Below are 12,184 nucleotides of genomic sequence, written 5' to 3'. Positions count from 1 at the left end.
ATGCTAATTTAATTTGCCTAGCTGGCCATAAGAAGTTCATGAACAGTATTTTTATGAAGTCCCAAAGGTCTAAGAGTTATTTTCCTAAAGTTTGGTGCTACAAAACATACTAGCCATTACCTACACTCACTCTGCTGTTGTCAGGTAACACTGAAATGCTATAAAAGCCTTCTTAATAAAGAGAAGGCTGGGTTTCTCTACTCAGAACACAGAAGTTCAACTGCAATGATGAAGAGATTACACTGACTCGTACTTGACTCAGTGCATACCATTCACAGGTTCCAGTTGAACATCAGTACCAGCTAATCACTTTCTAATGACTCATTGCAAATGACACATCAAGCTTTAAGATAGTAAATGCATTTACGTATTCTAGTCTGTGTAAAATTCATAAATTGATGGCTCATTTCCATTCATACATTCTCCATAACAAAAAAAGCTAGAAGCTGCCTATAAATGTTTCCTTCACACTAAGTTGTACCCAGACCTAACAGGGTGACACATGGATGTCAAGGAAATGGACAGTAACTTAACCTTCCAGTTTTACATCTACAGTACCAAACAGTGACACTGACAGGGCTCTGAATGCCTTGCTTCCACATGTAAGGAAGGAATTGGATGTGGTTTGCTGTCACTGGAGATTTGTGCAGACAAGGACATGAGGTGGTGTGGTGGGAAATGCCCCAAAAGACATTTTTGGGATGAAATGCAATTTCATGAACAAAGCTGGTTTATGAAGTTACCACTTGTCCACAAACAGCTGCGCTTCTGTGCCTATATTTGGGGTTATTCTGTGAACTGGTATACTAAAAATACTCAATTTAAAACACAAATCCTTCATTGTCATTTCTCTTTTTACCTAAATCATGCCCATGAATCTCATATAAACCTCAAAATACTCTGCTAGCATAACTGAGGAGGCAGAAAATTAACTCAGGAGTGGCCAAAGGAGCTGGCATCCTCTTTAAACAGCTCAGCTGCTGAAGAAAATACTTCTGAATGCCCCTTGGGCTGAGTTAGACTGAGCTGTCTTCTGAAGAAGAGAGAAAATAAATGGACAAAACCTTGCTGGCAATTCAAAGCTGGCAATACAGTTGACTACACTGTGGAGAAACTTGGCCATGGCAATGCCTTCTGCCACTACTGGGGGATGCATCTTCAGTCATCTAGGGGCTCTTCAAGATGTGGCTAGTATAGGCTTAATTTAACCCTTATGTCAGACAAGGAAGAAGCCAAGGATTCCTCCCCAAAATTAAAAAATGCTAATGATCTTCTCTCTCAGACATACAGTATTTGAAAAAGATAGGTTGGAACTGCTTTTACATTTTGTCTCAATGTTAAATGAAAGCTCTGAAAGCCAGATCAGTCAGAGGGGAGGAGGGAAGAGCTACTATGAACCAAAGTTATTTGAAAACTGCAAAGGTTAAAAATATCATCAACCTGTATTGCACAGACACTGAACGTGGAGTCAGCAGGAAACGTCAGTGTACGGAAGCTGATCTCCAGTGCATCCAACAGCACATTTGTCAAGGAAACAATTGTGTAAACTCACCTGCTGGTCAGGCAAATAAACTGGAAAATGGGGAAGTGGAAATCAAAGTAATGAGTATGGCAAAACAACAGCATGATTTAGAAGGACTCCTATATGAGAAACATTACCTTTAACAATAGCCTTGAGAAGCACTACATGCTCATTGTACATTCTTTCTGTTGAAAGAAACTATTTTGTCAATAGTGTACCAAATATATACATTCCATTCACAGATTGTTGAAAACTGTTGCCTTGGTTAGTCAGATCATAAATGCAGACATCCCAAACTGATAGCCCTAGAATGAAATGGATGTCCTGCATTTTTTTTGGATGAAATTAACTGCACCTGTCCATTTCATCCACAACCACTGAAAATATGTTACAGTGTGATATAGCCTGAGCAATTCACTTGCCTGGGTTCGATGAACTCCTATTCAGTCTCATGCTCAGTTAAAATCCATTTCTGGTATGTGTAAGCCTTAAATTCATCCACTTTAATTCTATTTTTTTACTTTCTTCTTAATAAACATTGACTTATATTTTTGTTCTATTATAAACATATGCATTGTCTAATACACAAAATCATTCAAGACCAAATAACGGTAAATACACTTGAGTTTCACATGATGGGCAATTATTAACCTCTTAATTGAGAAGAAAAGATAATTGGGCTATTGTCATAATTCTTTATTTTGTAAAGTCAATGGTCTTTAAAACAGAAACCTATTCAGGAAGAAAATGCTATTTATCACTACACATTCTGAAAAAACTTATTTTTAACATAATGAAAGTTTTAAAATGTATTGATAGGACATGGTTGTAAAGAACGCATTTTTCTGTTCCGAAGGCACTTTTTCTACATATCCATTTGTTTCCCACCACCCCTCTGTTTGAACATTTAAAAACTAAAACTAAAGTACAAAACTTTTTTTACCTTTAAGTCATTCTCAGTTCTTTTCTTTTGCATTTGAAAGATTTGAAAAAAAATTACAAAATACAAGTGGAAACAACAATGTATTACTGGGGGTGTGCATTTATTCAACTTGTTTTCAGTTGCATGCATAAACTCTCTCAAAGGGCAATGAAATGGGCTGTGTTATCACATGGCAAGACATAAAATCTCATACGGGGAACTGTGGGAACACTGGAGACTTGACAATATGCAATAACCTTTCTGTTTTCAATGAAAGTCAATTAAAAATCTTAATTCCATTCATTGTGACCTCTCAAACACAGAGAGTCCTCAGTAAAAACTGAGGAATAGTTTTCAGTAGAAGATTTGCTTAATCTGAATGAATCAAGATAATGAAATTCTGATCTACAAAAATTAGAAGGTTGTGGGTTTATTTTGCTTTCTTTTTCTCCCCTCACTGCTGTGGGAATCTTATTTTTGTTGCAGCATATCTCTAGTCCCACCTTCTCAGCACCTGACCAGATTACAAAATTGCTATAATCAAAAAGCCTGACCTGAATGCCATTTACTTAAATGTTGGACTCGATGAGCCTTGTGGGTCCCTTCCAACTCAGAATATCTGTGAATCACCATAACTGTGCATTTTGCAAAGTAATTTATGTCTTGAAATGTCTGTGATTTTACTTTCCGCAACATAAAACTGCCATAAAATTGGAGGGTAGGGAATATATGGGAATCTTCTCTTTCTGATGACTGACTGTAAAGCAGACAGATAAAACACAAGAAAACTAAAAAAAGTTCAGTATTATTTCTCCTGAAAATGTTTTCATCCCTTAGATTGAATACTCAAACTAATATACACTGTTAACATCCTTATTTTAGATTTTTGCTGCTGGCATTGATACGAAACATTAACACCTAAAAAAAGGAGGGCAAACCCCTTCTTACCAAATAGTCCATATGTGGACTTTTTTAAACCTTTTTGAATCTGGCTTTATATCTAACCATGAGATATTATCTCCTGATGGTGAATGACCTGAGATATGTTTACATGACTATGCAGTTGACCTTCTGATGTGCTTCTCTTAAAACAGAAATACTGAGCCTGCGACCTTGACACATTAGTATGCAATTTAGCATTTTGTGTGTGTGTGTGGTATCAAAGCCAATTTAAGAAGTTCTTACACTTCACTATACTCAGCTGCTGGTGCCTGCCCTCACACTATATGCTTAATTGTGTAATGACACTTGTGGATAATGGTGCTAGTGAATGAAGTGTGTATAGGGCATCCATTTATAAAATTCAAATAATTCCTGTGATCTGTTTGGCCTCAGTAACAGTTTCATTGACATAAACTGAGAAGTGTTAGACTGCAATACATGAAGGGGAATAGGAGCTTGCGATGGGGATCAGGTTTTAAACTTGCTTTTACCCTGGAGAATACCTAACATTAAATGACATCCCTAATGCATTAAGCCCATTCAGATAGTAACACTTGAGACCAATTACAAGCTGGGAACTGAAAGCTGTGAAATAGCATTTCATTAAATTGTTTCTAGGCTATAACTAACTATGTAAGTGCAGCTCTCTAACCTGCCTCTCACCTACATAATTGCAGACTGGATCTCTGATCTATTCATTTCATATTGGTACTATAAGAAGTCAAGCTGAGTGCTAGTGCAGATTACCTTCCACAAGACCCCTGACTGCACAGCAGACCAGGGCTACCTCACACTGAGACTGTGGCTGAAACATGAAAACTCAGGATGGCCCACACTGTTTTGTTCCAATTGCAAAGGCATGTTCTTGAAACTGTTGAGAATTAATCTTTTCGATCATTAACTGCCTTTGACGCACCTAGCTGATATCTAGGTACACATAATCGGCTCTCAAGTGATAACCTGTTCTCTCAGAGGCCTTCAAATACAGTTTTAGTTAAATGCTCCTCAGCTGTAAGAATTACTCTAACAACTACGCTGCAGGATTTTTTCCCCTTTGACTGTTTACTTTTAGGGGCACAGGAAGACGTGGTGTAAGGGAGGCAGGGCGGAGGAGGTAGGAAAAACTTGTCCCACCAGCTTTAGAATCACACTGGATCCTTCCTTTTGTGCTTCTGGCAATCAATATCACCAGTATCCACAGGTGTCACCTTCAGCTGGATCCTGGCCAAAAGACCATAATCTTTTCCAAGACTTGAAGTTACAGCACTGACATGGTGAACTAGGCTATAAAAATGTAGTGATTTATGTGATGATCATAAATGGCCATAGTGTTAGCATTTGGGATTCTGAAACATGCTCTGAAAAGTCTGTTTAGGGGGCAACTAATTCAGCTTTCCTGCCTGAGTACCTCTGCTTTATCAGGCCTCTGATACATTAACACTTAAACTAATAAACTCATACATTTTAATTTAAATAAATATAATTACTGACATATGTAAAATTAATATGTCTTTAAGTTTGTGTGATCGGACTCCAATACTTTAACTGGATTTTTAGAATGCTTCCTATCTACAGAAATCAAAAGGTTTCTTTGAAGGAAATCTTATGAAGAGGCTTGAGAGCCTCTACTACCAAGTCTTTAAAAAGCAAATCATACATTAGAAAATTGAATACTGCTTCTAATTTACTGGCCTGCCTGTATAATCATTACACAGATTAAAAGAAAACTGTTAGCACTTCAAAGTTTTAATACAAGATGTAGCAACTCATATCTTCATGCAAATCACACAAACCTATGCACTGAATAAAGCTTTTTTTTGATTTGAAACAAAACTGTTCTATAAAATTAACTAGTTTTTAAGTGGAGAATTTATAAGTACATGGATATAGGATGTTCAATTGTGAGGAATAAAAATATAAAATTTTGGATTTTTTCCTCATGTACAAACTTTTAAAATTCATTTTTAAATGTATCACAGACCAGAATCAAGAAAGCGAGGAAAAAAAGAAAAAGAAAAAAACCCCTTACCTTTCTCCTTGTTTCCCACCACTTTTAGGATTGACAAAAACTAAAAGTGGATGAGTGCCTGGAACTGGAGTGATCTAAAAGAAGGGAATAACACAGCCACTCATTAATGCTGTGTGTTGCATTCATTTTTTTCCTATAGTAGACAGAAAACAAAAAGCTTAATGCAAACTCTATGTTATGCTATATAATCCAGCTGGAAGCAATACCATAATTTGCAACAATCCTCATTTCATTAATTTGCCAGAAATTGCAAGTGACTTCTCTTTTAATGGTCTCTGTTTTACAGCTGTGTTGCCATTTTAACCTATAATGCCACTGAAATATTGAGATATATACATATATAACCTCTCTTTATATATACATTTGTGTGTGTATGTATATATATATATATCCATCAGTAGAGAAGAAAACTTTAAATGCAAATCATACATGACTTACTCTGACAGTAATTCCATAGAGAAAAAAGCTTAAAAGAAACTGTATTTTGGCGTGAGAAATGACACTATATTATAGACTCTGAAGGTAAACTATAGCTATATGGAACATTGAACTTAACAGATTTTTTTTTTAATTACAGCAATGATTACCTGTAATATTTGATAGGATCAGAAATCACAAACTTTTTAAAATGTGGCAACCATAATATTTCCAGGTGTTTAAAGGAACACCTTTCAGCTGACAAAGCTGAAAAAAGGCAGAGGAGAAACCATATGGAAGAAAGGCAAGTCACAGGAAAAGAATGTTGAGGAGAAGGAAGGAAACGACAACTTCTACTATTATTTCTTTAAAATCCTCTTGTGTATGGAAAGTTTTACATGTTCACATTAATATTTAGCTTTACAAACACCTTCATTCTAAGTAATAGTGTTTGTGTTTTCACACTCTGTGTGTGTTCATTGCCTTTACTCCATAGACTTGAACATTAAAAAATCACATCAGATGATCTCTAATACAGGTTTTTAAACCATTTGGCTAGACTATTCATATTTAAAAGTATCACTTTTAGAAATATATCAATTCCAGAATGTTTCAAACTCTATTAAGAGTTCAAAGTCAACATCTCCAAAGTCATGCACAAACAACTTCAGAGATGAAGCTTAGACCATCTGTGTTTCAAAATGACACATTGAAAGGCCTTGCTCTAAATCCTTATTGACAATTCCTGAAATAACAAAATCTGAAGATTTCATAAAGTGTAATTTAAGGCAGAACCTAAGAAACATCACAGCTAAGGAGTTTTACAAGCATACTATAGATATATGCATATAATCCTACGGGCATCTAAAAGCACTTGTCTTTTGGTAGGAAATGTCAACTCTATTCATGATTTCACAAAAAATAGAATCAAATCTGTTCCAATACATACAAAAAATAATGGAAAACATCACGAACTCAGTGGTATTAAGCTTAACATAAAACTCAGTATAACCTGGCACAGTAAAGTGCTGTATGTTGAAACATACATCAAATTGCAGAATACGGTGAAGTTTGTCATATATTTAATTTTTACCTACTCTTTTAATCAATTTTAGTTATTTAGCCAATTCCCATGGTGTTTATTCCTGTGAACTAAGTGTAAACCAATGGTGCTCACTGTGACAGAGATGGAATACCTACTGAAATCCCTTAGGACGCAGGTTAATTAATGAGACTCATCCTAAGGTTATACATGATCTATTACTTCCTCTAATTAGAAATAATAATCCTGATCATTATGCTGGTTAGCTAGAAAGAAGCAAGATGAATGTCCTTAACTATGATTAATTGTCTTTAAGTCGTGCAGACCTCCACTGCCACTAAGTTATCTGCTCACTCTGTCTGATGGAAGGAAGGTTTGGTCTTGATCTTTTTCTCAACAAAAGCTAAGTGATGGACTTCTATTTCAAATCTTTTATTTTAAGACTCAATGATATTACTGCAAGTAGAAGGTTTCGAATCATCCAAAAAAAAAAAAAAAAAAAAATCTAATAATTAGTCTATGTTCCACTCTGTTCCAAAATAAATTTTAATTAAATTTTTACAGCTTTTCCAAATTACTTTTCCAGATAACATACGGTATTTTTATACAATGAAATGCAACTAAAGATTTAGACTAAATCAGTGAACATCTTCAAGCCCTAATCTAGCTCAATTTATAGGCAATCTTCAAGATGTTATAGGATAAGTGACTTAAAGTAAAAAGTGGTGGAGCACTTATACACAGTTTCTCCCATATTGAAAACAGAGGCCTAACAGCAGTAGTATGAAGATCTTTGCTTTGTTACCTTCTGACTTAAAACATAAATGAATGCAATTAACATACTGATTAAGTTTTCTGAAACAAAATCCTCGCTTACTGAAGATCTTATTAAAATGAGACCATGCCAGCAGAATCAGAGTATTGAGTAGCATGCCAGATATGGGAGAATTAGAGTAGTATACTTTGATCAGATTTAGAATGTTTTCTCCAGACCATCTTTGGGCAAAATACTACATTAATTATCAGTTATATTTATGGCATCTTACATCTTTGTGAGAATAGTTGAAAAATTACACTATCTGTGAGGGAAAAAAAGCCCTAACATTCTCATTAATCCCATCCCTTTCAGTAGGATAGCCTTCAAGGTCCACCCAGCCTTCACAATAACCAGGTTATCCTTATTAATGCCAATCAAAACTTTAGTATTTGATGTTAAGGTGGATTCCTGCTGCTCAAAACCAATCTAATCCATCAGTGAAAAACAAAGATCACAGTATAATCGGCAAATTAGGGCCATCGGTGCAGAATTATTTCTAATGTTGTCACCATGATTACCAGTATTGTGTCATGCACTACATTATAAATGTGTCATTACAGAACACCAAGCACTTCAAAAAACACCTCAGATCTATTCAATAATAATAATTCTACCGTCTTCATCCCCACTCTCTTTTTCTCTGTCTCTAGTGGTAATAAAGAAAAGCAAGGATGAAACCCAGGCTTTTGAGTCATCTTGAAAAAAGAAGATAGAACGCAGGTTTTGGATTACACTAAAAAACTTAGAGAAAATCTTACGACCTGAAAGCAGAACATATAATAATTTAAAGTTTTGTGTCAAAGAGTCAATGGTGATACAAGTTGCTATTTTGAATAGACCAAGTATTATATCTGCCATGGTATCACATGAGTGGGAAATAGAGACTTCAAACATAGCTGAAAATAAACAATGAGCATAAGTAATCTAATGCTTGGAGTAAACACAAAATTCATAATAATACATGGCGCTGCAACCAAAAGGAGATGCCAAAGATGCTCCTCTATCAAGAATACTTTGGCTCACTGAATTGCATGGGTATCACCCAAAAGTTAGAAAACACTGTGTGTTTCTTTTAGCACAAACTTATTAATCACACTGTGACTGATTACACAGAACTTGAGCTTTCTTTTCCATTAAGACTCTAGTCTTTTTGCTTCATGTTTTGTCACAGATGATCTGGGTAGCAATGAAGCCTGTGAAAATGATAAGTACAGGAAGAGATTGTTGAAAGCAATGGATAATGATTGCTGTAATGTCCAACTATACCATCAATGGAGCAGCCATATGACTGGATAGGTTTTAGCGGGGTTTTTTTGAGTTTTGTTTGGATTTTTCTCCCATCTTTGGGTTGTCATAACAAGAATGTTTGACTAATCTAAAAAGACAAAACAATACAATAAGCCTTCCTAGCCTGACACAATACACAAGAAGAAATAAATATGAGGCATAAAGTAATTGATATATGGTAACAGAATCTTTTTACTGAAGCTCAATTGCAACATATCAAAAGATAGAGAGAACAGACAACTATGATTATCGTATTGTTATCATTATGATAATTTAACTCCTGAGGAAATAAAGTAGCAGTATCCTGCATATGGACATCAATTTCACTCAAAACTACTCATGTCTCAAGGGAAAAAAGTCAGCAGTTCAGGCAGAACTTCTGGCATGCCTCTAAGTCACCACCCTTAAATAACATTAGCTCATCACACGCGAGTTTTTCTTTCAAGTAGAAAAACTTCCATTTTTATTATAGATATTGCTAGTAAGGAAAACACGTTGCTTCTCACCACTGTTAATGTTGACATGCCAAAATGGTCCAAATGAGAATAGTTGACAGTTATCAAGACAGACTTAGATGAATAATGTAGATTTACACAACATTGCATGACAGATACCAAAATAAACTAGTTCAGCTTCACCCTATGACAGAAGTGTTTTAGAGCTAGTCCTCCTTCCCCCTTAATGTTTAGGAAATCCTAACAATCACGTGAGAAGAAGGTGTGTATCACAGGATTCCAAAACCAATAGAAGAATTTACCTATTGCATTTTTAAATACGTAAAATTGAAGTATTAGAAGAGTGAATGCATATTCCATTTTAAACATTTCTCACTCTATCATTGTCTTCATACCTAAAATCATCTGCTTAATATTAGAACACCAATAATCACACCTGAAGGCCTTGTCCATCTACGGTGACAGAATTTGCTCTTTGCATTTTGTTCCGTTCTCCCAGTTTGTTCATTTGCTGGGGGCAACTCTTTTCTTTTTTCACTGTTGCCTGTCTTTCCTTGAAAAGAGAAAAGGAGAAAAGGGAACATTGTAACACATTATATAATGCTATACAACTGTAACTGAGACTGTACCTCCACAAAGTTATTTTTTGACTAGCGAGTAATGTCAGACTCTGCTTTAATGAAAATGAGATCTCAGTCAAGTTAATACACAATGTCTGGGCACTTCACATAACATCTATCTATGTGCCTGGACATTCCATAATGACTAGGCAATAGATGGATGAAAAGTGTGCAGTCACAACACAAATTAATGCAATGATGTGAAAAGATAATCTGACATTACCAGGGTGCCATTCTGAAACTTGAAAGCCAATCATACAATACACTTGATTGTTTAATAAGGACATTGCTGAGAGATGAGTAATTTTTCAAAATTTCATCCTGACTGCTAGCAAAAGTTGGATGCTTCAGAGTACTTTACCACTTTGGCAAAATATACCTGGTCTAAATGTACCATAATCAATTGGCTGAGCAGCTTTTTATAAAATATGTCTTTTGTATCAGAAGGAAACCAGAACCTAATCAGATTCTAAGTCATTGGCAACTTTTGATGCTGATTCACAATAAGATAGCTATCTGAAAGATAAAAACTCAGAATTATACTATTGAAATCATATTTTCAACTGTTATCAGGCCATTTCAGAGAACCCTGCATGGAAAAAAAAGTATTCTCATTCTTCGTATCTCATTTATTCTACTTATAAACTGCACCCAGCATGTCCTTTCAGGTTGTCCAAAAAACACACCATAAATTAAAACAGCAGATGTTTATCAAATAGAATCAGTGCCTTCAATCCCAACCGCACCCCAACCACTTTCCTCACTTCACAAGCGCAAGGAGGTTTTAAACTAGTCAAGGGAATGGGCTGGCACAAAGCTGCTGCACTAGAAAGGAGCATGAAGGACATTGTTGCACCCCCTGCAACTGCATTCAGTAAGTTCATTAAATGTTACCATTTATGTTCCATACCAGGCCAAACCCATTTCTGCGCTACCTCTGATAAAGCCTTAGGGATCGTAGTAGCAATTAATGCATGAAACTCTTTCAGGAGCAGTTTTTACTGGTAAGAAGCACTGACACAGATTCTGTCAGGAAGGGAATAACTCCCAGCTTAATACAGTGCCTTCTAACACAGATGTGGACCCTGACTGTTTTTAAAGCATCTTTAGTTTCTTTAACTGAGACTGACAGTCTCAATCTAGTCCTGATGCACAGAGTGGTCCAGGTCATCCTAGGCTACTTTGGGTAGCCAGGTGCTTGGAGGAATTGTGACAACCTGACCACATTTTGTATGAAAGGACTGACAAACCTATGCCACAGGAAAAAAACAACCAGGGGAGTCTACATAACTGTCTGTATGTGAGATTCCTAAGAGGTTAGTTAACAGAGCTCTTGGATGCTTTGAGTAACTCGGCTGGTGCAAGATGAGGTCCAAGACTCCAGACTACAACACCCTTGCTTTAAAGAGAAAACAGTAGAAGCAATTAGAGCTATTCACCTCATCCTTAAACTTAAAAACAAAACACTGTACATATCACTGCCTAAGAAATCACTAACTCTGCTCTTACTTATTTGATAATTTTTTCAGAAAGTAGAACTAGGATGAGGCACCCAAAGAGAATAAAATTTTTAACTAACAGAAAACATTTTGCACAATGATATTGGTTAGTGCCAAGGATAGCAAGTAAGGTACTTCATTATGAAGGAAGCTTCACACTTCATTACAAATTTAAGAAGTTGTTTTGAGGTTTTAAACAACTTTGTAAGTAATTACCCTTAAAAATCACTACATTTTATAAAAAGGAAGCATACCCTGTTAAATAGGATTTTACATTGTGGCCAAATCTCTCTCATGGAAACATCTTCAAAAATCAAATCAGATGGCAGTAAAGCAGAGTAAAAGCTAGTAAAAATTGTGATTTCTAACAAAAATCAGAGAGGGAGAGCAAATTTTAAAAGGTCTAAAAAAATCTCAAGCTAAAGGACACATTTGTGATAATTCAGAGAAAAAGTTAACAGAAAGTAAGATTCAGCACGTTGAGTTTGTGCATTTAGAGGTTAAAAAAAACATTAAAAAGAGGCCTACTTATAAAGTGTGGCACTAAAAATCTTCTTGCATGTATCATGCTACTATTTAGAGGAAAAGTATTTATACACTGCTAAGACCTGTGCCCAAACTCGCTGTTATTA

At 35.6% G+C, this 12,184-nt stretch overlaps 1 protein-coding gene across 10 annotated transcripts in view; it reads right to left on the bottom strand.

Annotated features, from left to right (window-relative positions):
• DGKB (diacylglycerol kinase beta) overlaps positions 1 to 12,184 on the bottom strand; it is a 381,223-nt gene that overhangs the window by 207,482 nt on the left and 161,557 nt on the right. For all 10 annotated transcript variants that reach the window (XM_010399089.4, XM_039549085.1, XM_039549084.1 and 7 more), the window contains 2 exons: positions 9,870 to 9,986; positions 5,416 to 5,489 (listed from right to left, as the gene is read on the bottom strand). In XM_010399089.4, coding sequence (XP_010397391.1) covers positions 5,416 to 5,489; positions 9,870 to 9,986 — 191 coding nt within the window. The remainder of the gene's footprint in view (positions 1 to 5,415; positions 5,490 to 9,869; positions 9,987 to 12,184) is intronic.

The sequence above is a fragment of the Corvus cornix genome, chromosome 2, assembly GCF_000738735.6.
Source record: "Corvus cornix cornix isolate S_Up_H32 chromosome 2, ASM73873v5, whole genome shotgun sequence".
NCBI classification, from domain to species: Eukaryota; Metazoa; Chordata; class Aves; order Passeriformes; family Corvidae; genus Corvus; species Corvus cornix.
This window is presented reverse-complemented; position numbering and strand designations above follow the sequence as displayed.